General features: G+C 42.7%; 1 protein-coding gene across 1 annotated transcript; it reads right to left on the bottom strand.

Moving 5' to 3' along the window:
- Nucleotides 1–14,126: 14,126 nt before the first annotated feature.
- On the bottom strand, nucleotides 14,127–18,212 carry LOC115597318 (leucine-rich repeat and fibronectin type-III domain-containing protein 5-like). The gene is made up of 2 exons (XM_030443147.1): nucleotides 17,748–18,212; nucleotides 14,127–16,218 (listed from the first exon to the last, which is right to left on the bottom strand). Exons 1-2 carry the CDS (start codon nucleotides 18,018–18,020, stop codon nucleotides 15,259–15,261), a joined length of 1,233 nt encoding a protein of 410 aa, XP_030299007.1. The 5' UTR covers nucleotides 18,021–18,212; the 3' UTR covers nucleotides 14,127–15,258.
- Nucleotides 18,213–22,841: the final 4,629 nt, after the last annotated feature.

Here is a 22,841-nt window from a genome sequence, read left to right on the forward strand (position 1 = left end):
AATTGGTTGCACTTCATTTTACACTTCACTAATGAGATGTAATGAGCTGAATTTTGTATCAGATTAAACAAAAAATAGTAATACTATGTTCTTTATAGTAAAACAATACAGTTAAACCCTCATTATCCCTATAAAAAGCCTAATGAGGGTCTATCAGATAGAAATTAAGGATGGATTTTTACTATTTAGTTTCTTTTTAGGCTATAAACCTGTCAAACAGTCAATAGTATATCATGATCTCCTTTTTGTTTTCTAATTGCACTATAATTTGGAATAATGGCGTCCAAGTATGGTATATTTTGGATCTTATATGGTATTACATGCAGTTTCTAATTATAATACGATTTAGTTGTATAATGTGTAATTAAGGTATAACTGTGCTTCTATACTGTCCAAATGAGAATAAACTTAAACTTAAATTTCTAGTTTTTTTATCTAATTTGATGCAAAATAGAGCATAAAGAGTCTTACTAGTGTACTGTGAAATATAGAGTCATTGAAATAATCATAACATATACAATTATTCTTCAGTTTGGCCAGTTAATATGTTTTATATATTCTATTATGTGCAGGAAACACACACATACACATACATGTCTATATATATATACATATATATATATATATGTATATATATATATATGTATAGGGGCGGCTGTGGCTCAGTGGGTAGAGCTGAGGACTAGTGACCAGAAGGTCACAGGTTCAAATCCCTGGCTCCCCTGGGTGGGACTGAGCTACAAGCCGAAGCATCCTTGAGCAAGATGCTGAACCCCAACACTGCTCCTGATGTGCAGTTGGCACCTTCGTGGCAGCCACTGCCATCAGTAAGGGCCCTGCGATGAGCTGGCGTCTCATCCAGGGAGCACCCTGGCCTTCGCCCATAGAGCCACTGGATTTGGCCCCAGTATCCCCGCTCCACCTTGAAAAAGGTGGTATAAAAGCGGTAACATCACCCGCGACCCGCATGGATAAAGCGGAAGAAAACGAACGAACGAACGAACGAATATATATGTATATATATATATATATATATATGTGGTGCCACACATATATATATACACACACATGTGGTATTTGCTTTTCACATTCAGGTTCAGGTGGCCTTGCTAAGTTGGGAGGAATATTTTCATGAGGAAATGTTGACAGTACTAAGAGGGCTCTACAGTTATGCACTTCATTTGTCTTAGGCTAATAATTGAAATGTCTCCTGGAACTAGCTTCTAACGTTTGAATGCAGAACACTTTCAGGTGATTACGTCCGTTATAACTTTATTTTATTTCTTTGGTTACGTCTGTTTAAAGGCGGTCTCAGAATGTTTTAGAAAGTGTTTCTTTCGACACTCATAGAAACACATAATAGGCCTACGAGTTCTCCATGCACACCAGCTTTTCAATGCAGTGTGTATGCAGCCATGTTTTGTTTGCATGCATAGGTAATGCTGCCTCTTGGACACATGCTGTGTTCGACACAACACTATATTTACCGCAGATGTCTTGGAAATTATACCCTTTCCGCATTGCGGAGCTTCTTCCACTTAACTATTCATACCCCTGGTTAATAAATATGTATTCAAGCCTTCTTACTTCTTCCCTTCCTCACCCCACTCCCCCTTCTCCCCAGCTGCCATCCCTCCTTCTCCATGCCTCCCTCATTCCCGTTTTCGTCCCACCTTCACCATCTTTCTCATTGAAAAGAAAAAGAGCGCGGCAGTTTATGAAAAGCCAGACAGCATGGAGTATTCAATCGGTCTCCGGGGAAGAGCCGCAGGAGAGTGTACACTTAAGGTGCTTTGGGGAGAAGGGGTGGAGAGAGGGATGAAAGAGTGGCACAAGGGTTGTACAAACACCTCCCTCATCCTTTCATCCCTCACCCCCTAAAGCCTCTCGAGTGTATTTGCCTCCGATTTCTAACGTGGCGCCGTGTACGGGCGAGTCAGACATCCTCCGCACAGCATGGTGCCGCAGGAAGGTGTTTGTTCACTCGTTTCACCCATTCATCGTCTCTTTAAAGCTCGGGCTGTGTGACTAATTGGTTGGCAAGTCAGATTCAAGGGCTAACTGCAATGCAGAGCGACAGTGTGTATTTTGTTTGGAGGGAAACAGCAGAGCAGCTTCAAGAGAACACGGTCTGCTACTGAGCCAGTCTCTTCTTTCTGCTGTCATCCTGGTGTTGGCTACAGTGTGTCAGCACACTCACAGAGCTTTTTAGTAGGACGGCTTTGGAGTTGGAGAAGAAGTGAGGAGGAGGAGTTGGCTACCAAATACAGGCAGGGAATTAAATTAAGTCTAAAAATACATTATTTATATGTAAGAGTGTTTACTGTATACACATTTGGGACTGGGAGTTAATCTTGTAAGAAGCAGTTTTTTTTCCTCACCAACTTTTGGAAGCAAGTAATTTCTCTCTGAGTTGTGCCTGGAACGTATGGGAAACACTGAGCTATACTAACACCTGATACTTCACAGGTATGCTTCCTGACACACCTGCAGAGGAAACAGTGTTTCATAAATGCAGCAGGAAACATCTTCTCTCCGCGTCTCCTGACTTCTTCAAGTGATCACACCGAATGTTGCTGTCAGGTGAGAAACTCAACCTATAAAACAAGGCAGTGCTGATCAACTATGAACCGTGATCCCGTTCATTGTCTGTGGTGTTTTCAAGAACTCATTTTAGTGTAAGGCAGGGCGAGTTTATTTGTATAGCTCAAATCAAGCCTGCCAAGGCGACTCAAAGTGCTTTACACGGGCACACCAAATTGAAAATTGCATTTCAAATAAACAAGCAGGAAAAAAATAAATTCCACTAAGAAACACAACAATTCTTAGGTATAGGAAAGTAGGCTAAAGTAGAATAAGTTTAAAAGAGATAAGAACAGACCAGAAATGTCACAGTGTAGTGTGTGTCGCAGTATGTCACCCATCAGTGGGGGAGTGTATTGGTCTCGTGGGGTGCAGTGCATTCTGGTTGTTGTTGCTTTTTCTACCTTTTGTGCAGAAAGGAGTACCACTGTACCTTTCTTTCCTCTCTTTTTTCTCTGGTCATGTACTTCCAAACAATATTTGCATCCTTCTACTATGACAGCCCAGTTTAATTTAAGAACATGCATCTCAAAAACTGTGGAGGTCAGCTTTGATATTTATATCATGCCCAGATGAGCTTTGCATGCTCCTTTTGAGACACGGGGAAGGAAATGGAACAGTAAAGTGAGGTGCAGCATGAAATGATGTGACTCACGCGATCACCTTTTTAATTTCCTCTGTCCGTGGCTCTCTAATGAAGAGAGTGTGAGGTGTGACTATAAATACAGCTCCTGTTGGTTTGTAATAAGTGTGTCGCTAAAATAAACTCGACAGATGAACAATGGAACCAAAGTTCAGGTGTGTGGTTTACAGCCACAACTTTTGCACACTTCTGGAGTGACAGTTTTAAATTAGGTTTCTTATATTCTGAGAGTGTTCTGCCCTTAAAGGGTGTTCCATTGCAAACCAATGAAACACCGGATGCAGAGTGGCAGCGTGTTGTGTGACACACAGCAGCCAGGCAGCCAGGTTTTAAATTTAGTTGAATTTTTTTTGTGTTCTGCAAAAGAGATAAAAACGGGAGCCACTCATTCTTCAGTCAGATGACATTGAACCGGGACAGATTAAGAGGAAACAACATGTGGATGTGATGTGAATAAAAATAAAGTTCCTCATTTAACTTTAAACGACCTTCAGCTTTGTAGAAAACATCTTGAAATGACGGCATGTGTGGTGTGGAGAACATAGCACTGTGTAAAACTGACCAGATGCACTGTGCTGTTCTGATGTCGGACTTCCTGTCGGGCTTGATGTGCTCTGTGCAGGTTGGCTGCAGTCTGCTGCTGTCAAAAATAGACTTGGCGTGTGTTCTCCAGGGAGCAGAGCAGAGAGCTGCTTCTGGAGCCTGATGCATCTAGAACATCCACGATCGGCTCCGCTAGGCCGTATTTTCTGCTGTAATGAGGCGGAGGCGGGCCTGGTGGAATCTCGGGGTTGAACATGACTATTAGACAATTAGTTTTCCATTGCACTTCGTCTCGTTTGACTTTTGTTTTGTACTTACATAACATAACTTGTACATAACGATGACAAACTTAGTGAAGTCGTGTCAATATCTAGAAATTTGGTTTGAGGTTGGTTTCTGGACTCAGAAGAGGATACCAAGACTGGGGCACAGGTTTGAAGGAATGTACTGATTGGCTCAGGTGAAAGGATGGAGGGTGGTGGCTCAGGCGATGGCACAGGTGAGTGAATCCACAGATGTGTTGGTCTTGACGCAGAAGTGCAGGAGGCTGGATTGAGACGTGCGGTTCAAACAAACAAATGCAGCAGCAAAACGATGAAAGGCAGAAACAATCTGGCAGCGACTCGGAGACAAGACAGGAGCACCTAGGCCGAAGCTGGTGAGTAGATAGGCTGCAGGTGTGTGAGAGGCAGGACCTTCAGCCAACCAGGACCCAGCCTCTGCAAAAACACCCCCCTGCACACAGATACAAAACACCAGAGGTGTTCCAACAAGGGAACCTCACGATTCGATTCGATTTCGATTATGGGAGCTTCGATTCTTCGATTATAACGATTGTCGATTCGATTCGATTATTGGTGCCACGATTCTTCGATTATTGCGATTTTTAATGCTTTTTTTCCATACAAGATTGATTTTGTCTTCACTTGTGGCTACATTTGTAAATAAATAGCCTATCAATTAACACAGTTCCTCTAAAACTACACTAATTAAGTAAATAACAAGGTTTTTTGAACATTTGACTTGTATTTTTCAAATCAGCCGCTCTTTGGGGGCTGCTAAAGCAGTTGCCATTTTGCAAAGAAACTAACGTTACTGCTCCGTTTGTTGTGGTTCCACTCACTAAACAGTCCGGGCGGCGCGCCCGCTAAGGTTCCGGTTACCTGTTTTTTGTTCCGGTCTTGTGGCAAAGCATCAACGTTAATTAATCGATGCCAAATCGCCACGTGACGCATCGCGATGCATCGCCACATCGATGAATTGCACCCACCTCTACAAAACACCAGCAAAAGTCTACAGTCATCACAAGAACGAGCTCATTCCCTTTACCTCCTCTCTATAATAATGCAGCAGGGAGCTTGTCCCTACAGTGTGAAACATATTTCAATGTCAGCAGGTCGTTTTAATGTTGCCTTGAGATTTTTCACAGAATGAACATTAAACCCTCCTTGAAAGATCGACATTCAGAGCAGCACCTGGTTGGAAATCTCAAGGCCAGCTGATCTTTAGTAATAAAATATGATTCTGCCGATGTCCGACCGTTACAGCCCTTTTCCTTTGAATGACGCTGTTTTGTTTTTTTCTCTCTTACATTTTCTTCATTCCATCTACCGCTTAACTGAAATATGTCAAGGCTTCAACTCACATCATGCAGAAAGCGCATAGAGCTCACACGTTGTCGCAAAGTCCTTGACATTAAATGATGCCAGATCCAATTACACAGCCATTCATATAAGCTTTGTCACCTCAAGGATCTATTATTCAGAATGATTTAGCTCTCTGCTCGCTGTCATGGAAAGCATTTCCAGCAAACACAAGCACAAACATGCTATTGTCTTTTTATGAAGAGAAAACAAAAGTTTTACAGCAGGATCTGATGACTGCCTGGCTATTTTTACTTTGATGATTAGTTGATTAACTATTTTTTTCTGCAGAGAATGAACCTCATGCCCTCAACCGGTAACTTTGGAATTCATGCTCAGAGCAAAACAAGATGTAGAGCCTCATTTGTTCCCTCTGCGCTCCATTTGCTTAATACACTATGATGTTGCTAACTTGACACTTTGCACTTATTTAATAAGATACTGTTCAGAAATGAATCTCATTATTTTACTTTGAGGTGATGTCGAGGTGATGTGGGCGTCTTCACACTGACACACACACACACACACACACACACACACACACACGCACACACACGCATTCAAACAAAGTCACACATGCACACATCCTGCTCTGCATACATGCTGCTTGCTCCCTTTCTCTCGTACACAAACACATCACCACAGTTAGCCAGCACATGCTGACACACTCATTAAGCATTCCTTCTGGCTTCATAAGCAAAGGAAGAGCTGGGAAGAATAATTTAGTTTGCATCCACACAAACACACACACACACACACGTTTGAGTAATTCTATGCTTGAGAATGATCCATTTACTTTACATTACATCGCTCATTTTGACCTCTCATTTAATACCTCAGTTTGACATTTGATCCTACAGACATAAAGCTTAAAAAAACGAATACTTAAAAAAATATCTGCACAAGCTTGCACACACACACGTGCACACACAGATGCACAAGATGCCAACACAGTGTGTGTGTGTGTGTGTGTGTGTGTGCGCGTGTGCAGGTGTCCACAATGCGAGATACACCTGCTCAGGTGCTCATATGACCATATGGTTTCATGAGCACCTCAGCATGAGACAGGAGGGGGATCTGGCAGTGATACAGATATCGTGCTGGAGAAGCCCAATACACAGAAACCCAGATAACAAACAGCTTAAATGAAAAACCTTCAAATCATAATTCGGTACACTACTATTAACTGTTGACTAAGGGGAATCTATTCAACCACCAAAAGTTAGGTGTCCTCATTGAGGTCAGGGGGAGAGTTATATCTAACAGTAAATCTGCGGATTACCCATTAAAATGCCCAAGTCATTTGCATTATGTAGGCAAAGTGTATTCATAACCATGATGATAAATCATCCATGGCTAGGCACTTTAATAGCCATAACCACAGTTACAGTGAAATACATTACCTGGCCACTGAGGTACTGAGGATGTCACGAGGTGGGGGGACACAAGTTGAAGAAAGGCGTCCGGCTCAAAACCTCCCTGTGGCGATATGAGATCGTTTTTAATGGGAGTGCCGTCATTAATTTTTCTTTTTTGATTAGTCACTGCTTAAATGATTCAACAGCCCGCATTCAAGTTCTTACATGAGTCAAGTGCATTGTGTCTTATTTCAAGGATTCTCCTCTACAAATCCACGGCAACTTGGAAACTTTCAAAACAACATCAAACAAGGACATATTATGCTTTTTGGGGCTTTTCCTATTACAGTGTTATATAGCTGTGCATGTAAAATGTCTGCACAAAGAGTCACAAAGCCCAGAGTCCACACCATTCCTTCCAACATAAAACACTTCTCCTCATCTAAACTCTCCTCGTCCAGCCTTTTCTTCTGTTTCTTGTCTGTGTCACTTTGTACACATTTGCGTACTGCCAACCTAGCGGACACAAAGCTAGGTGGAGCAGGGGCCGGAGCGAGTTAAAGATGAGGAAGGTACGAGCAAAAGAGTTAGCATCTCTGTTGTTGGCTGCAAGAATCAAAACAAAAGTTTTAATCTACTCCCACCATCTGAGGAGGTCAAGTCCCAGGGAATAAACTTTATCTTTAATGGAAATATGATGAAAGTCTCCCTATAATGACTGAAAAATGTGTATGTGCATTTCACCCCAGACTGCTTTGTCAGCAAGGGCCAGTAACAGTACAAGTCCAAGGATGGATTGAAACTTTCCGTCTGTGACTTTTTTGGAAAGTGTAAATGTTGCCATTTTTTACATAGTTAATTTGGTAGGTTAGCCTTTTGAACTATGCATCAGAATGTGCTGTGACTAAGTGACAAGCATCTATTACACCAACAGACTGGAGCAGTGTTGTTAAATCGAGGGACAGTCAAGAGAAACATCTGAACGCAAAGCGTCTTTAGAAGCCAACTAAATACTGAAAGTAGTAACTTTGATGCTGCCAATTGGTTTTGTTTTGGTGTGCTTACACTGCTGCAGTTCAGCTAGCATTAGCTTTGTTTTTAGATGACGCCTGGATCCTTGTCAGTATTTGTGTGTCTTCTGTCACTCCATGTTAATCTACTTGACAGATATGCCCTGACAATGACGATAAAGCTGCATTTAAAAAAGAAATGGTCAAACTGCAGACATTCATTTGTTTTGGCAACATGGCTTTACTGTGATTAGCATCCAGCTACTAGCTTGCTGTAACCATAATGTGATACTATGGAGGCTAATACAGTTATTCATATTCCTTTTATAACATGTGGTGGTGACATCTTTTATTAAGAAGCGGTTCTTGTGGTGATATTTACAGTCGAAATACATGAAGGTGGTGTCTACTCAGACCTGTGTGAGTTGACCAATCATGGCAGACAGGGCTTTTCGGGAGTGGGGCCTTAAAGAGACAGGAGCTAAAACAGAGCAGACAGAGGGTTACTTGAGGTTCTACAGCAATGTACAATGTAATGTATAATGATAATGTATTTTTTAAAACATTAAACACTTTCTAGTAAATTATCAAAAATAAAAGTATGAACTTAAATATGAGCAAAGCACGGCCTTTAAACTACCTAAACTGTTCACGTTGTAGGGACAATTTTCTTTGCCCCTGTACTTAACATTATTCAGGACATAACAGATCCATAAATTATATAGCAATACTCACACTTTCAGATTCCCTTTTAATCACCTTTATAGGATAGGTTAAACTGACAGTTGCCTGATTCTTCTCCTGTCAATATGCCTACAGTGACGCTGATCCACCCCAATGATCTTACTTAACAGTTAGACAGGGTTCCAAGCTTGCTCTTGTTTCCAGGGTTAAGGCTGGCACAGAAAGCCACACTGTAAAAGCACCCTTGTTTTTTTCTTCCAGTGTCCACTTAATTACATCTCTGGAGTCTCACTGCGACAGCTTAGCTTCCAGCAGCCTCGGCCAACCACCTGCTCTTCTAAGAGGAATCAAGCCAACAAGCCCTTTCTTATCCCTGTCTAGCCATTAGCCTCGACCTGGACGTTGGCCTCCAGGTCATTGGCACCCTGGCACTCGTTGCCTGCCTACTTGTGTATGAAGTGTAATTCACGCTGGAGCGTCACACACATCCTTGATATGCAAATAAAGTGTGATAGAAAGTAATATGTGAGAAATAAGAAAGCATGGGGATAGATAGAAACAGAAAGGATTTATTTCAGGATGCTTTTGCTTTTGCAGTTGCACGTAATGGGCTGTTGGTGATAAAGCCTTTCAGCAAGTTTCAACTTTTTTCCTTGCTTCATGTTTGTTCCCTGCGCTGGCCTCTGCTGTGGTTGTATATTTGCTTCATTTCCTCAAAATTACCTGTCAGTGGAGTCACTGTGTTGTATTTCTTTGTATTTCTTTCTGGAGATATGGTATACAGCATTCTTGTCTTCGTGTAACCCAGATAACAAGAAACCCATCACTTTATGTGCGTTAGACCATTTATTATTTTTGTTGTTGTTGGGTTTTTTTTAGCAAAAAAGACCTTCCTGATCAGGAAAGCCTTACATTTGCTGGTCTTAATCCACAGTGGTAATTAAGAACAGCTAATGTAATGCTTTCTTGATCAATATGACCCAGCAGTGTGGAGTGACAGAACAGGTATTTACTTATTCTGTCTTTGCCTTAGCTGAACAATAAAACTATAGAGGGTGAACTGCAGAGTGAGGTGATAACTCACCTGCTTTTTTTCACCTTCCACATCACATTGTTTTCACCTTGCATTGTGATACACTGTTGTTATTTATTTATGTATTTGTTTTTTTCAATTTTAACAGCTTTGAGGCATCGTCACACCAAGATATACAGTGATACTGATTTATTGGCACGTCTGCACAAAATAGGCCACACGAGAGGGCTGATGACATGGGGACTACTAGCATGGCAAATTTGTATAATACATGTCACGCTCACATGACATGTTTATGAACCGACTGTCCAATCGGGATTTAATGGCTACGTTCCGACATGTGTAAGTGTGAAACCACTGGACCTCGGGACGATCTCCAGACATATTTTTAGACACATTAAAAACTGAATCTAAAGAAACATAGGGTTGCAACACAAAGAAATGCTTCCACATATCTGCGGTTTGCAAAAACATCCATTGCCATCCTTTATTCTGACAGTTGGGTTGGGAATGATGCAGCACAGGTAATGATACCTTTGCCATCTCGGAGCCGGCTCCCTGAATGGCTTTTATCAGTCCCGGTCTAAATTCATGTTACATTTCACTAAAGATAAAAAAAGAAATAATCTTTTTTGGTCACACAACAATGTACAACATAGTGAAACTGGTTCTCTGCATTCAGCCCATCCTGGAGCATCAGTGCAGTCAGTGTACGTCGCATACGGACCACCTCAAGATCCGAGCCAGTTCTCTTGGTCCCGGGCGCTGACCGGCGAATTAACCTAACACACCTGTTTTGATTGTGAGGGAAACCAGAGCAACCTTCCAAGTCAACACAGAAGCTAGCATTTGAACCCATGACTTGAACCCAGGAGCCTCTTTCTGTGAGGCGACAGTGCTAACCGCGCTGCCCAGAAAGAACTTGATGCAAAAAATTCACCCAGATTTCCTGTATCGTCCCCTGTGAGCAAGTCCACAGTTCATAACAATCCCCTGTGGTTTAGATGAATTGATTCTCGTGTTTTAGATGCTGGTGTGACGGGTCCTTTACTCTGCAGCAGATGGTGACTTCACCTGGAACCAAAGACCATCCAAGAACAGATGGTCCGTTTTTCACCAATAGGCGTCTGGCATCACACACACTTTGAGGTTTAAATGCTTAAAACATATCCTGGATCTTAAAGTCTTTAGTTATCCACATTAATATACCCTTAATAAGGCTTCTTCTCATCTCACCTATTTAGCCGGCCCTTCTAGCAGTTTCCCACATTCTTGTAACGAACTCACTATTTTTCCTCCAGCTTGTTTCTTCTCTCTGAGGTGCCTCCGCCTCCCAGCTGCTTCCACCAGATGACTCAAACTTCTGCTGAGGCTTGATCCGGTGGCCTCCATTAGAGCGCTCTGCCAGGTTCTGCTCCCCCCGGCATGAGTCACGTGACGCCGGAGACTCAAGCAGAACTTTATTCATTCACAAGTCCTGCGCCTCCTGCAGAATGCGGTGGAGTCTTTATTAGCAAGATGCGGTGTAAATGTCACGTGTTATTACCTTAAGCCTCCTATAAAATAAACTGCACAGAAGCCGCTGCTGAATCTGCAAATAATGACACACACAAAAAAAAAAAAAGGTAAATGACAGAAACTGATGGAGGGAGGCGGGGAGGGGAAAGGAGATGGGGGGCTGAAAGGGAGAGAAAACAAGGATGGAGGATATAGAGAGGGATATTCTCCTCTAAAGCCTCTTACCATTAAGCATTTACGGCTTAAGAAAGGCATTGGAAGGTCAGTAAAGGAGGCGTGAACAAGGATGTTACTGACACACTTTTAAAGGGCCGCAGGATCGCGGGTGTGTGAGCTCTTCTGTGGCTGTGTGGGACAGCTGTACAGCGGAGGCTTTTTACACAAATTAAACTGGAAGAATTGTTTCCCCTCTAATCGTCTCGTATGTCCCACCGGCGGCTTAGGTTCCCTTTTAAATATTCACCTGATGTCTCCTGGCGTCATCGGCTATTGAAATTTAAAACCCGGGAGGGAGCCTGAATGTGATAGGAGTGCGGTCGTGGGGGTAATTTTGGTTTTAATCCCGCAGGAGTTTGCATCTCGCTCTCTTTAATTAAATTACTGTCACGATTAAGCGCGTCAGTCTTGGTGAACGTGTTACCAATCATTTAAGGTGTAACTGTTAGGACCCACCACCGCTGGAAAATAAACACTCAGATATGCTCACAGAGGTCAGTAATGATTCGCCGTCAGTTCAGTCAATTCAATTTGCTTCATTAAAACAGCACTGTCTGATAACCAGAGTGAGAACATCCATTTGCAATTGCCTGTCAGAACAGTTTCATGTCAAACAATTTTCTGTAATTTGATTGCAAACTGAATCAGTTTCCTGCATTGATGTTGACTGATTGTGACTTGATCCATACTGGCCGCGGCCCCCCGGTCATCGTGTTACTGTAGGTGCCAGCCTATGATAGAGGATTTTGTGTTTTTTTACGATGTGTGGTCCCTACGGGTGTCAGAGCCTCCGTCTCGTTGCTGGGATTGCACCGCAGTGTTTGGAGCAGCAGATCAAGGCTCAGTTCTGACTTTGTGTTCATGACACTCAAGTAGCACTTGATTTATGAGGTTGCAGTTATTGTAATACTGTCTATGAGAATGTGTTGTCACACCTAACTTGTTTAATTTGACTGAGACCAACTGTGGTGCATTTGCACTTTGATTAGGGTTTAGGGATTTGAGCTGTCAGCTGAACTCTGATGCAGATCGAGCGACCGTACCAAGCATAGTTCAGTCTGAGGGGGGTGGGACAGTCTGTTGATACGGTAACATATCGTATAGCTTACTCTTGAGAAACATTTAGCGATACACTGGCGGCAAATATCAGTATTTTAATTAAAACATGCAGCACTCTAAACAGAACCCCCAGTGTTATTACTTCATGACTCTGTGTGGTGGCGTTTATCAGATGAATGGGGCCAAAATGGGTGGAAGTGAACTTATTGGAACATTATCCCTCACAGAAGGATGATGGCAGACAGCAGGGGAGAGTGGGTCAGAGAGCCGCCGTTATCTTTCAAGTGGAAAGTCTGAACCTGCTCCTGCTTTGACAGCATCGACGGGACGGTTAAAAATCCAGTAAGACTGCGCGTTATGCAAGAACTGTCACTTCTGTAACGTAGGTGGATGAGCGCTGAAGTGTGTCCAGGTCCACATAACACAAGCTGGTGAGAATCGTATCGTATTGTGAATTACCCTGCACCCCTATTTCAGTCGGATGCAGTAGAAGTCCTTCTTTTGCAGCGACAGACAACGGACCAATCACAGGATCTTGTGGTAATACAGTTATGATCTTTGCACAAATACGAGAGCTGAATTACTGTTTTATCCATCTGCTGTTTACGGGAACTGACAAAGATGAGATGTATATGATTATGCGCGATCATTTGGTAACCATGGTAACACATATAGTACAGTATGCATGTCAGCGAGTGAGTGCTGAGATTTCAGACTGAGTGAGTAAGTAAATGAGGAGTGTCGCCCCCTGATATAAAGGGCACAAAATGCCTCTTTTCTCAACATGCCCATCATTACCCATGACAGAAGCATGTGGTGCACTTAATGCACATTTTGAAAGCAGTCCTGTCTGTGAGAATCATGGACAGTTTAAAAACCCATGTTGTCTTTTTCAAAAGCCGCCGCCTGCATAACCCACAATGCAACTTGGCCACATAGTGACTTCATTAAAGACAATTTATCAGATTACATGCAGCTTCCTCTGAAATCACAAAAGGCTACTACTTTGCCCTTGCCCTTGCAATTGCCTATGTTGCTTAAAAGCACATAGCTGGATCTAGTTTTTGTTAAAAACCATACAGATGATTTTCGTCTTTTTTGAGAATTATACCTCCACATAGCCAGACCAGCATCTTGCTTCTCTTCCGCTGGTGTCCCTCAACAGGTTTGCCTCAAAGCGTGTTCTTTAATTTGTCCCTAGGTTTCAGGTCCATGTTTTACGGCTGCTCCGGATATTAACATCCGAACAGCTTATCACTTTAACAAAGACAAAACAAGGACTGTTTTTTGTAAGCGCTCACAAACATATCCCATGAGTCTTAGACACTGGCATGCTGTCCAGGCCTCATGGGAGCACATTTTCGGAATTGTCACACTCATTTAAATGTGTTTGCTGTCAGGGAGAGGTGGGAGGTTTGGAAATTAGATTCTCTTCTCCAAATTAGCATCCAGACAGTGTGTGTAGGTCTGTTTTCTTTTTTTGTCAGCTGAACATTGATGTATCAAATTCCCAAAAGATGAATGAAGATGTGAGACATCAACTGTTTTAATTAAAACAACCACACGGTCCTGATTTACAGTGGGAAATTGCATTTTGCAAACAAAATGATGCAATCACTGTACGGAGAGAACAATCGATGCCCGATGAGAAGTGATTGTGACCTCCCATAAATAGTGTCTTTCCTGGTGGAAAGCAGCCATCACAGTGGAACAATGGACACTGGAGACATTACTGCTGCAGCTCTAATTAAGTGAGAACCTCATCTTCACTGTTTGTGCAAATATCAGAATTCCACGCATTTACACATGCACAAGAACACACTTTTCCATTTCCAGTTTTTCATTTTATCCCTTTTTTATTTTACACAACATAACAACACAGTACATGTTGTCTTTTTCTGTACAGAAGCTTTCCGAGAGCTTGTGACCAACACAGGCTACAGTATACCAATGTCAGTGAAAAGCTCACAGGAGTTTTATGTTCTTTTTTTTTTTTTTTTTTTCTCTCAATTCTTCCCTTTAAAAAATATCAATTTCATAAGAGGTACGTTGAAGTCTTCGTCTGTTGCTTTGTCGTCTCAGTTCGTGTCTGTCTACATGTCAAGAAACATCTGTACTCCTCAGTAGGTAAGAAAGGCTATGTGTGAAATCTCTCTCTTCCTCTGTTTGTCCCCATCCCTCGTTATCGCTGAGCGTGGTGGAGTCCTGGATCCGGGTTCTGTCAGCTGTCAGAGGGTCTGTTAGTGCAAAAGAAGGCACCGACTGCTATTCTCTTGCCACGGTATGGACACACACTTCTTGTGGGCATGTGAGCGTAAGAATGGTGTGCTTTTCAGTTCTTGGATTGTTTTTTGTTTTTTTTTGTTTTTTTTCCCCCTACTTTTTTCCTGTAATAATTCCCTTTTGGTGTTTTACTCAGAGAAGGTGAGTGTGAATCGGGGAATGACGTGGCGAGCCCATTGTCTTGTTTTTGTTTTTGTGCTATAAAGTGGAACCAACGAGACAACTGGAGGACGCTACGAGACAAGGCGAGATAACCGCTCGCTGAATGACCAACTTGCAAAACAGATAGGAAACTGTCAATGTGAAAAAAAAAAAATTATCTGTAAACGGAATACAAAGAGCTGAGAAGACAAATTATATAAAAAAAAGAAAAACGACAGGCCGAGAAAAAAAAAAAGGATGTTCAACACTTTCACCCAGAAACACACAATCATCAACTCGCGTCTAGAAACAAAGGTTCAAACATGAACACACACATACACACCAAAAACACACAACACACACACACACACACACACACACCCCATTGTTTCTTAGCCTTCTTCACTCACACACCTCTAAACAAATGTAAACTAACACACACACACACACACACACACACATAACCGCAGGCACACACTCATACAAAAGATGAACAATGATGAATAAACCAAAGTTTGTTTGATGCTTTCTGTCTCGCTTAAGTTCAAACCGTGCTTTCTAAGATCCAGTCCGATTCACACCGCCCTTTGTCCGACTCTCCATCCCCATCTTTTGGGAGAAGCATCCCGCTCATTGATTGGCTCCTTTTGTTCCGCATTATGCGCCCTATTTTTGGCGCTCCTCCTCCTCCTCCTCCCTGATGGGACGAGTAAGTCTTTGAGCTGCCTCCTTCACTGAGCGAGTATCTCCTCCTCGCCCTGCTCCTCCCTCCCTCCTCCACAGGGAGAGTCTGGTACTTGGCGGAGGCAGTGGCGGTGGCGATGGCGGAGGAGGAGGCGCGAGGAGCCCTGCGCAGGATGGGCGTCTCTCTGAACCGGATGGAGGGAACAGGACTTGGCGTGACGAGAGGGCTGGAGAAAGAAGAAGGGGCGAAAGGAGGCGGGGTTTGGTTGAGAGAGGCGTAATTGTTGTTGCGGTTGGTGTTGAGGTTCTCCAGAGGGGTGGATGGGAGGAGAGCGGAGGAGGTGACGGAGGAGGAGGAGGAGGAAGGAGGGCGAGGGGAGGAGGTGGGGATGTTGTCGGGAGTAGCCGATGGGTTCGAGCAAGCTGAGCCTGGCTTGCTCGGAGCGGGCTTCCGCTTTGGCTTGGTGAGGGAACCGGTGGCGGCAGTGGGCGATGAGACGCCTGCTCTCTCTTCACCCGCTTTTTCCTCGGCTCCAGCTGTCGGGCTTCTAGCTCCCCAAGGCTGACTGAGAACTGACGTAGCCGTGGAGCAGTCAGGCAGGGAAGAGTCGGACGACTGTGTCATTGTATCCTTCCCTCCTCCTCCCCCTGCTCCGCTCCTTTTCTTTGAGCCTCCTGAGAGGTCTTCTAATCCGATTGAACCGTGTTTGGAGACGCTGGGAGTCACAGTGCATCCCTGTGACTGCTGCCCATTGGTCTGTGAGTGAACGTTGGTCATCGACATTGAAACGCCTTTACCCCCCTCCCCAGGGTTACACACCTGTGGACAAACAGATGGAAGCAGTGAGCTGTGGGCTGTTTCTTTCTCATCCTGAAATAGGGCAGAAAAAAACTGGCAACACATATGACCCCAATCATTTTTCATAATGCAACATAAATCAAGTCACCATTTCAAATGATTTCAAATAACCAGGAATTATGTAAACTGCAAACAGAGAATTTATAAATCCTGCAGTGAAACATGTTTGCAGCCGTTGGTTCCATTTAGATTTGTTTATTTTTGTATAAATGTTTATGGCATTGACAAGCAATGCCCCTTATTGACAGTTTATTTCCAATTGTCCTATTGAGGTCACATTTAGCTGATGCTATTGTTCTTATCATCACCCAACCCTGCTTTCAAGTATGCTAGTGAAAAAATAAATAAATATTACTTTAGTTGCCTTTTATGCATTGAAAGGTACAATATATAATATCTATGGAAGGATTTATGTTTACAAGTTCAGAAAAACAAAAATAATTAATGGAGTTTAAAAAACGACAGATGCTGCTGAGCCCACTTTGGTTGCCGGGAGAGTAAGACTAAGACTCCCCCGCTGCTCCTAGCTACTGGTCTGTGGAGATTCATGTAAGTGTAGGGCAACTAGCTGCACGGCTAACTGAGCTAACTAGCAAACGGCAGCTTGTAGCTACAGCCATACATATAGCTACGGAAAACAACAATTATTATATCATTTTAGATTAGCAAAAATAGTGGAACTCAGCCCCAGGATGAAGCTAGACTCAACATTTTGAGTGAGGGTCAGTGTTAAGCCACAACAAGCAACTTTCATTTGTGTTGATTCTGGATGCAAAAATAAACCAGCAGACCCCAGCAGCTTCTTTCTACAAGCCGTGATACACCTCAAAGTGAAATAAGTATAAATAACCTCATAAGTAGCTAAAATTACTATATGGAAATAACCCATCTTCATGTTGATGGTCTTTGCTGATAGCCGGAGGCACCAGTATTTAAGTGAACACCTTTCATAGGCCTTTAAAAGTTCAGTTTGGTAAGTTTGAGTCAAAATGATGTCAGTGGAGTCAAAAAGTATTAAGTCCAAGTAATTAATCCAAATCACATTCAACTCTAATTTGGCACCTGTGCACGGGCAGCCTTGCTCTATTACTGTTCACTTAAAAAATGGAACAATGACAAAAGACTAATGCCTCAAAATTGAATTTGAACTGGGCTATATTTATGTCTTATTCTTAAAACATTTAAACCTTTTTCATTGTTTTCTTTCCTTGGCTATAATGACCTTCCATAGAGGTCAATAAGACATGATAATTATGCAGAGATGCGTGGAACCAGAGGGATTTGATTGGAGGTTATATTTATTGCAATTGTTTGATCAGAAGAAAGAAACTGCCACCACGTTCCAACAACTTTCCCCTGGTTTGGATTACCATAGTTGTCTGTATCTGTATGTGAATACAGCCAATCTTCCCTCATAATGAAACGCTCTCTCTTCTTATTGTCCCTCCTTTCTGACCAGAGTGGATTAAGCGAGACAGCCGGGGACCCACCTTGTACCGTATCATCAGGATGATGATGAACACGAGCACAGAGGCCACTATTATCCCTCCGATGATGATGATCATAGTCCCGCCGAGGAACTGCGACTGCATGAAATGACACCTCATGTACTCTGACTCGGTGGTGAACTGCACGCAGCCCACCACGCGTGTTGCTGTCAGAGAGGTGATGACATCATCGTAGATGGCCAGTACGCAGAGGTCGTACGCGGTCCCTGCCGCAAGGTTGTTCACCAAGAAGTTCTTGCTGGATGGGGGGATCATTCTGTGGTAAAAGAGAAGAGGGAGAGGCAGGAAGCACAGCTGTTTAGTCTGTCAGAGCAGCAGCAGGGGAGGCAATGGAATAAAGGCAAATGCACAACACGTAGAGGTGTGCACTGCCAAGGTTCTGGATCCCAAAATAGACCAATGTTAGAGCAGCATTTACGCTCACATGTCATGTATATATAATAGCATTTCTGGATTTCCTTCAAACATTTTAATTTACACAGCTTTGCACTTGTCAGACATTTTTTTTTTTTTTTGGAAACATTTTCATGGCTTGACTTAGGTCCAGAGAATGTTTAATCCCGAGAAAATCCACCATGACGTTGTTCAACAGTAATAGAATAAGAAAACCTTGACACTCCCAACTCCCCATTCACTGTTATTTACACTCTTCCTGTATTAAACCTGCAATACGTAAATTGTTTGGCCACTTTGAAGCAGCGAAGAAAAAAAAAAAACCTGACACTGCTTGAGCTTTGTTCGCCAATTGTTCCCTGTTTACACACCCAGCAAGGACACATAGCAACAGTAGCGTCCATTGAAAGACGCAGTTGTGTCCTTGCGATGAATGTGACACAAGTAATAACCGTCCTTTAACCGGCTCCTGAGCTCTTTATCTTTACCCTTTAGCTGCTTAATGTGCCTCTATGTTCAACAGACACATGAACGCCTACATATCCAATTGTTGCCATGAGACAAATCAAGCTTTGGCAAAATGAAAGAACAACCTACATAATGAGTGTGCTGTGTTTTGTTTCTGAAGACCTACAAAAAGAAGACTGAAAGAAGAATAGAGAGTAGTAAAAAACCAAACTCAACGGGGAGGGAGGGATGGACATGATTAAGGAGCAGTGCACTCAGCTCCTGTGTGTATAGCTGGGTGCTGAATCCTCAGAAACAAAAAGCTAAAAGTCATCCCCAGGACACGACACCGATTAAATGATTTATTATTGCGCGGGGGTTTCACGGCTGTTTCCCTTCCTCAGGTCGCAAACTGACAACAAAGTTCCATCCAGGCACTTCAACAAAACCTTTAGCATTCAGGTTTAAAACACTCGCGAGGAACAGTGAATCAATCTGGATATTCTTTTCGACAAATCCAAAGGTACTTTGCCGCTTTGAGTTGAAGTTGGTCATTCTTCGCTGGATATTTGCCACATTGACGAGAGGATTTGCACATTTGTCCTTCAGTTTCCCTTAAAGGGCTTGTCAGCTTTCCTGGATTTGCTCATTAAAATGCTAATGAAATTCCTCATTAAAACCAAAGAAGGCGTCCGGTTCACAGCTTGCGGCCTCGTGTGCACTGAGAGCAGCACAGGGCCACTTTGGCCAGGTTAAGCATCTGGTTCAGAGTTTGAGTCAAGCGAACGTTAGGAGACATGTTAAGGTTTAATGGTTAGTATAAAGAGCTGGGGAATGACTGAAGAGATGGGTCATTAGGGCGCCTTCAGTGGAATAACTGCACAAGGCTGTAGGATGTCGTAACAGTGTGTGTGTGTGTGTGTGTGTGTGTGTGTGTGTGTGTGTGTGTGTGAGCATCTATATATGACCCCATGAATACTAATGTGACTGTTTGAACGTTGGCTGGCCATGAGTGTTCTCCCCTTTTGCTGCTCTTGATGTTTTCATCGCTATCGTGGTAAACCTTGATCCTATACTAACACACACACACACACACACACACACGCACACACACACACACACACACACACACACACACACACACACACACACACATTAAAGTGACATTGAAGTGAGCGGGTCGCCCGGTCACGACAAGCTCATATACAAGCAGCTCCATTTGTAACATAGATGAATTCCCCTGTTGCTGCTGTAGCCGTGGGTTTCCACTGTGCTTGCGAATGCGTGAGTTGTTGTGTGTCACGTTAAACAGCGAAGCATTAATATCTTTGTGTAAAATAATGTGTTTGTTTTATAACGCTGCATGGACTGCTAAATCTTTTTTTCTCGCAGGCTTAAACACCGCCACGCTCTCAGGGACACTGGCTCATTAATACTTTATGTTTCTATGATATGCGCTTTTTGTTTCGTTTTATTCTTTTCTTTTGGCTTTTCGTATGGCTTCATTGATAGGACATTATGTGCCTGTGAGTAGCCGCACCTTCTGATTCTTCAGTGATCTGGACCTTAGCTGCTAAACACACACACACACACACACACACACACACACATAGGCAGATGGTACGTGCACGCAAACACCGTTGTCATACTTAAAAGTGGCAGAGCACAGTCTCACACGCAGGTCAACCTCCTGATGCATGCATAATGTATCTTGGACTTGAATGCCTGTAGTCTAAACATATTTTAATTCCATGACTGCCAGACCGGACACAGCTGCAGTATTGCTATAGCTCATATAGCCTATATTTTCTTATAACGATGACAACGAAAATGGCAGTAGAGTGCATATCTCTTCCAATGCAAGTAATTGTTTGTACTCACAGATATTGGCCACCTAACTATGCCTGATTGATATAAATATATATATATCTATATATATATAGATATATATATATATATTTTTTTTATATCAAAATCCATGCATTATTTCATAAAAAAAATTGAAGGACCCTCTTCAATTTTGGTAAGGATCTGATTTTGGCAGAAAACTTGTGATAATGCTGGATAATGAATGCACACGTTGGAGTGTGTTCTGGGACTCGTGCACGCGGTCCTGATCTGGGCGTGCTACGACTGGTGCAACACCTCTGATGAACGTCTGGACTGCCTTTGTGGTTACTCAGACTGACCCCAATAATACTGTACTGATATGATGAAATAAAAAAAATACCATACACTCACAACAGAAACTATTGTCCACTGCTACTGAAAACAGACGTGTCATTCAGTCACTGTCCTGAGAAGACCATGGGACCAAAAGCATAATTGATTTTTTTTTTTTTTAAATAATGGTGTATTTATTTATCTTTGAAGTAAAAAAACAAAAACAAAACACCTATGTGTTAAATATAAAACATTGTGTATGAATACTTTTCTAATGACAGTCTGGATAGGTTACTTTATTGTTATGATATTGTTCAGTTATATGTATGAACGAATAAATGTTAACATAACAAAAAGCATAAAGTAAATTAGGCTAACTATGAAGTCTTAAGCCCGTCAGATGTGCTCCTTTGTAAATCACCATCTCTCGGTTCTTCTAGTCTTATGCAGCCTCCATGAACAATATAACTCATACACTATATGTGGCATGATCACCAACAAATGTCAGGTTTTGCTTGTATTTTCTATGCAGGGAATGTTGAATTGAAAATATGCAAATATTTAAAAAAGAACGTACACAAATGCATTTCATGTTCGATGATGGAAAGTGCTGTCCAATATGTCAGTCCAAAAGCTCCAGAACACGTAGCTGTCTTTTGTCTCTACATTTGATAACTATGGTTGGAGAAAAAAAAACATAAAGATCATTCAAATGCAACTCATCTGCATTTATGTACCAAGAGAACTCTTTGATTCTACAGCGGCAAAAGAAAATGTCATCTGTTATCTGTCGTGATCAACATCAATCCAACAAATGTGATGTATAAATTGCTGTCTAGCGACAGATCAGTATGTTTTTTCCTCACAGTGAACGTAGAACATTGTGATTTAAAACCCTAACAAGGAAAGTGAAAAACAAAGTGCTGCAACTTTTCTTCATTTCTAAAACCTTGCATGTGTTTTGGTTAAAAATCCATGAGTGTGCAGTAATTATGCACCTTGCTTGAGGGTTTGTTTTCAGCCTAGCCATGTACCCACATGAATAAACTAAACTTCTTTCCTCCACCTCAGAAACCTCTGCTTCCCAGAAACTGTTGGCTGCAGGTCTCCTGGACGCGGCTCACATTCCAGCGTTTCTGAACAAAACCCATCCAACCGGACGCTCCGACCGACCAAACTCACGCTGCACAGCTAGTTTTCATCGTCGACGTGTAAGCCAAGCTGTCGTCATCTATAATTCATACATGCGAGGAACAATCAAGACATTGATCATGAGTTCGTGTTTGGACCTTGTTCCGCCGCATGCTGAGTTCACAAAATACATTTTCATGCAAATGAGTGGATTTTTTTTTGTTTTTTGTTGTCTCGCATGCGATTATTTTTTGACTCCGTGAGCCGTTAGCATTGTGAGCTCATCCAGACTGACTCATTCATTGTGGCTAATTTCTTTGTGTCTGAGCTGGATCTTGCTGCCAGCGTTTGAAGCCCTACAGTGGGCAGATGATTGCCTTGGCCGAGACTATTACACTAATCTATCTACACTGCTCTGCCAAACCCTCAGCCCAGGGCGCCTGACTGTGTGTGTGTGTGTGTGTGTGTGTGTGTCTGTATGTTTCTAGGTTTCATTACACAGGAGAAAGTGTCTGTGTGCATGCTCCTCTGTCAGTATGCAGTTGTGTTCCTACGTCTGTATGGGTCTGCAGTATATGTGTGTTTACTGTACATGCATGTGTGGGAGCTCCATTACAGTAATCTGCTCCTCCCACAGCAGCCTCCTCTTCCTCGTGGCTGTCGCCATCTCTGGCTTCCTGCCAGCGTTCATCACCGAAGCAGCACTGCATCCTGCTAAACCCTGACTGTGCTTACATGTGCACGGATGTGAGTTCATGTGTTTGCGTGCATGTAATCAACTCTAGCTTTTCCTCACCCAGGCCGGGACAGAGCCAGGAGGACAATGCGATCCCCATTAGTCGCTCTCATGTTTTTGACTCGAGACAAATGATTGCCTCCGTGCACAGAACAGCGAACTATGATACCAGATTATTCTATTTCGGGCCATTTCACTTGATTAAA

This window comes from Sparus aurata, chromosome 16 (genome assembly GCF_900880675.1).
Source record: "Sparus aurata chromosome 16, fSpaAur1.1, whole genome shotgun sequence".
Taxonomy (NCBI): Eukaryota; Metazoa; Chordata; class Actinopteri; order Spariformes; family Sparidae; genus Sparus; species Sparus aurata.

Excerpts from the sequence above, each read along its gene's own strand:
- LOC115597318 (XM_030443147.1), bottom strand. The coding sequence starts at position 18,020 with ATGATCCCCCCATCCAGCAAGAACTTCTTGGTGAACAACCTTGCGGCA. Across the intron at positions 16,219-17,747 it reads TCCTGATGATACGGTACAAG|GTGTGTAACCCTGGGGAGGG; the intron begins GTGGGTCCCCGG and ends GTTTGTCCACAG.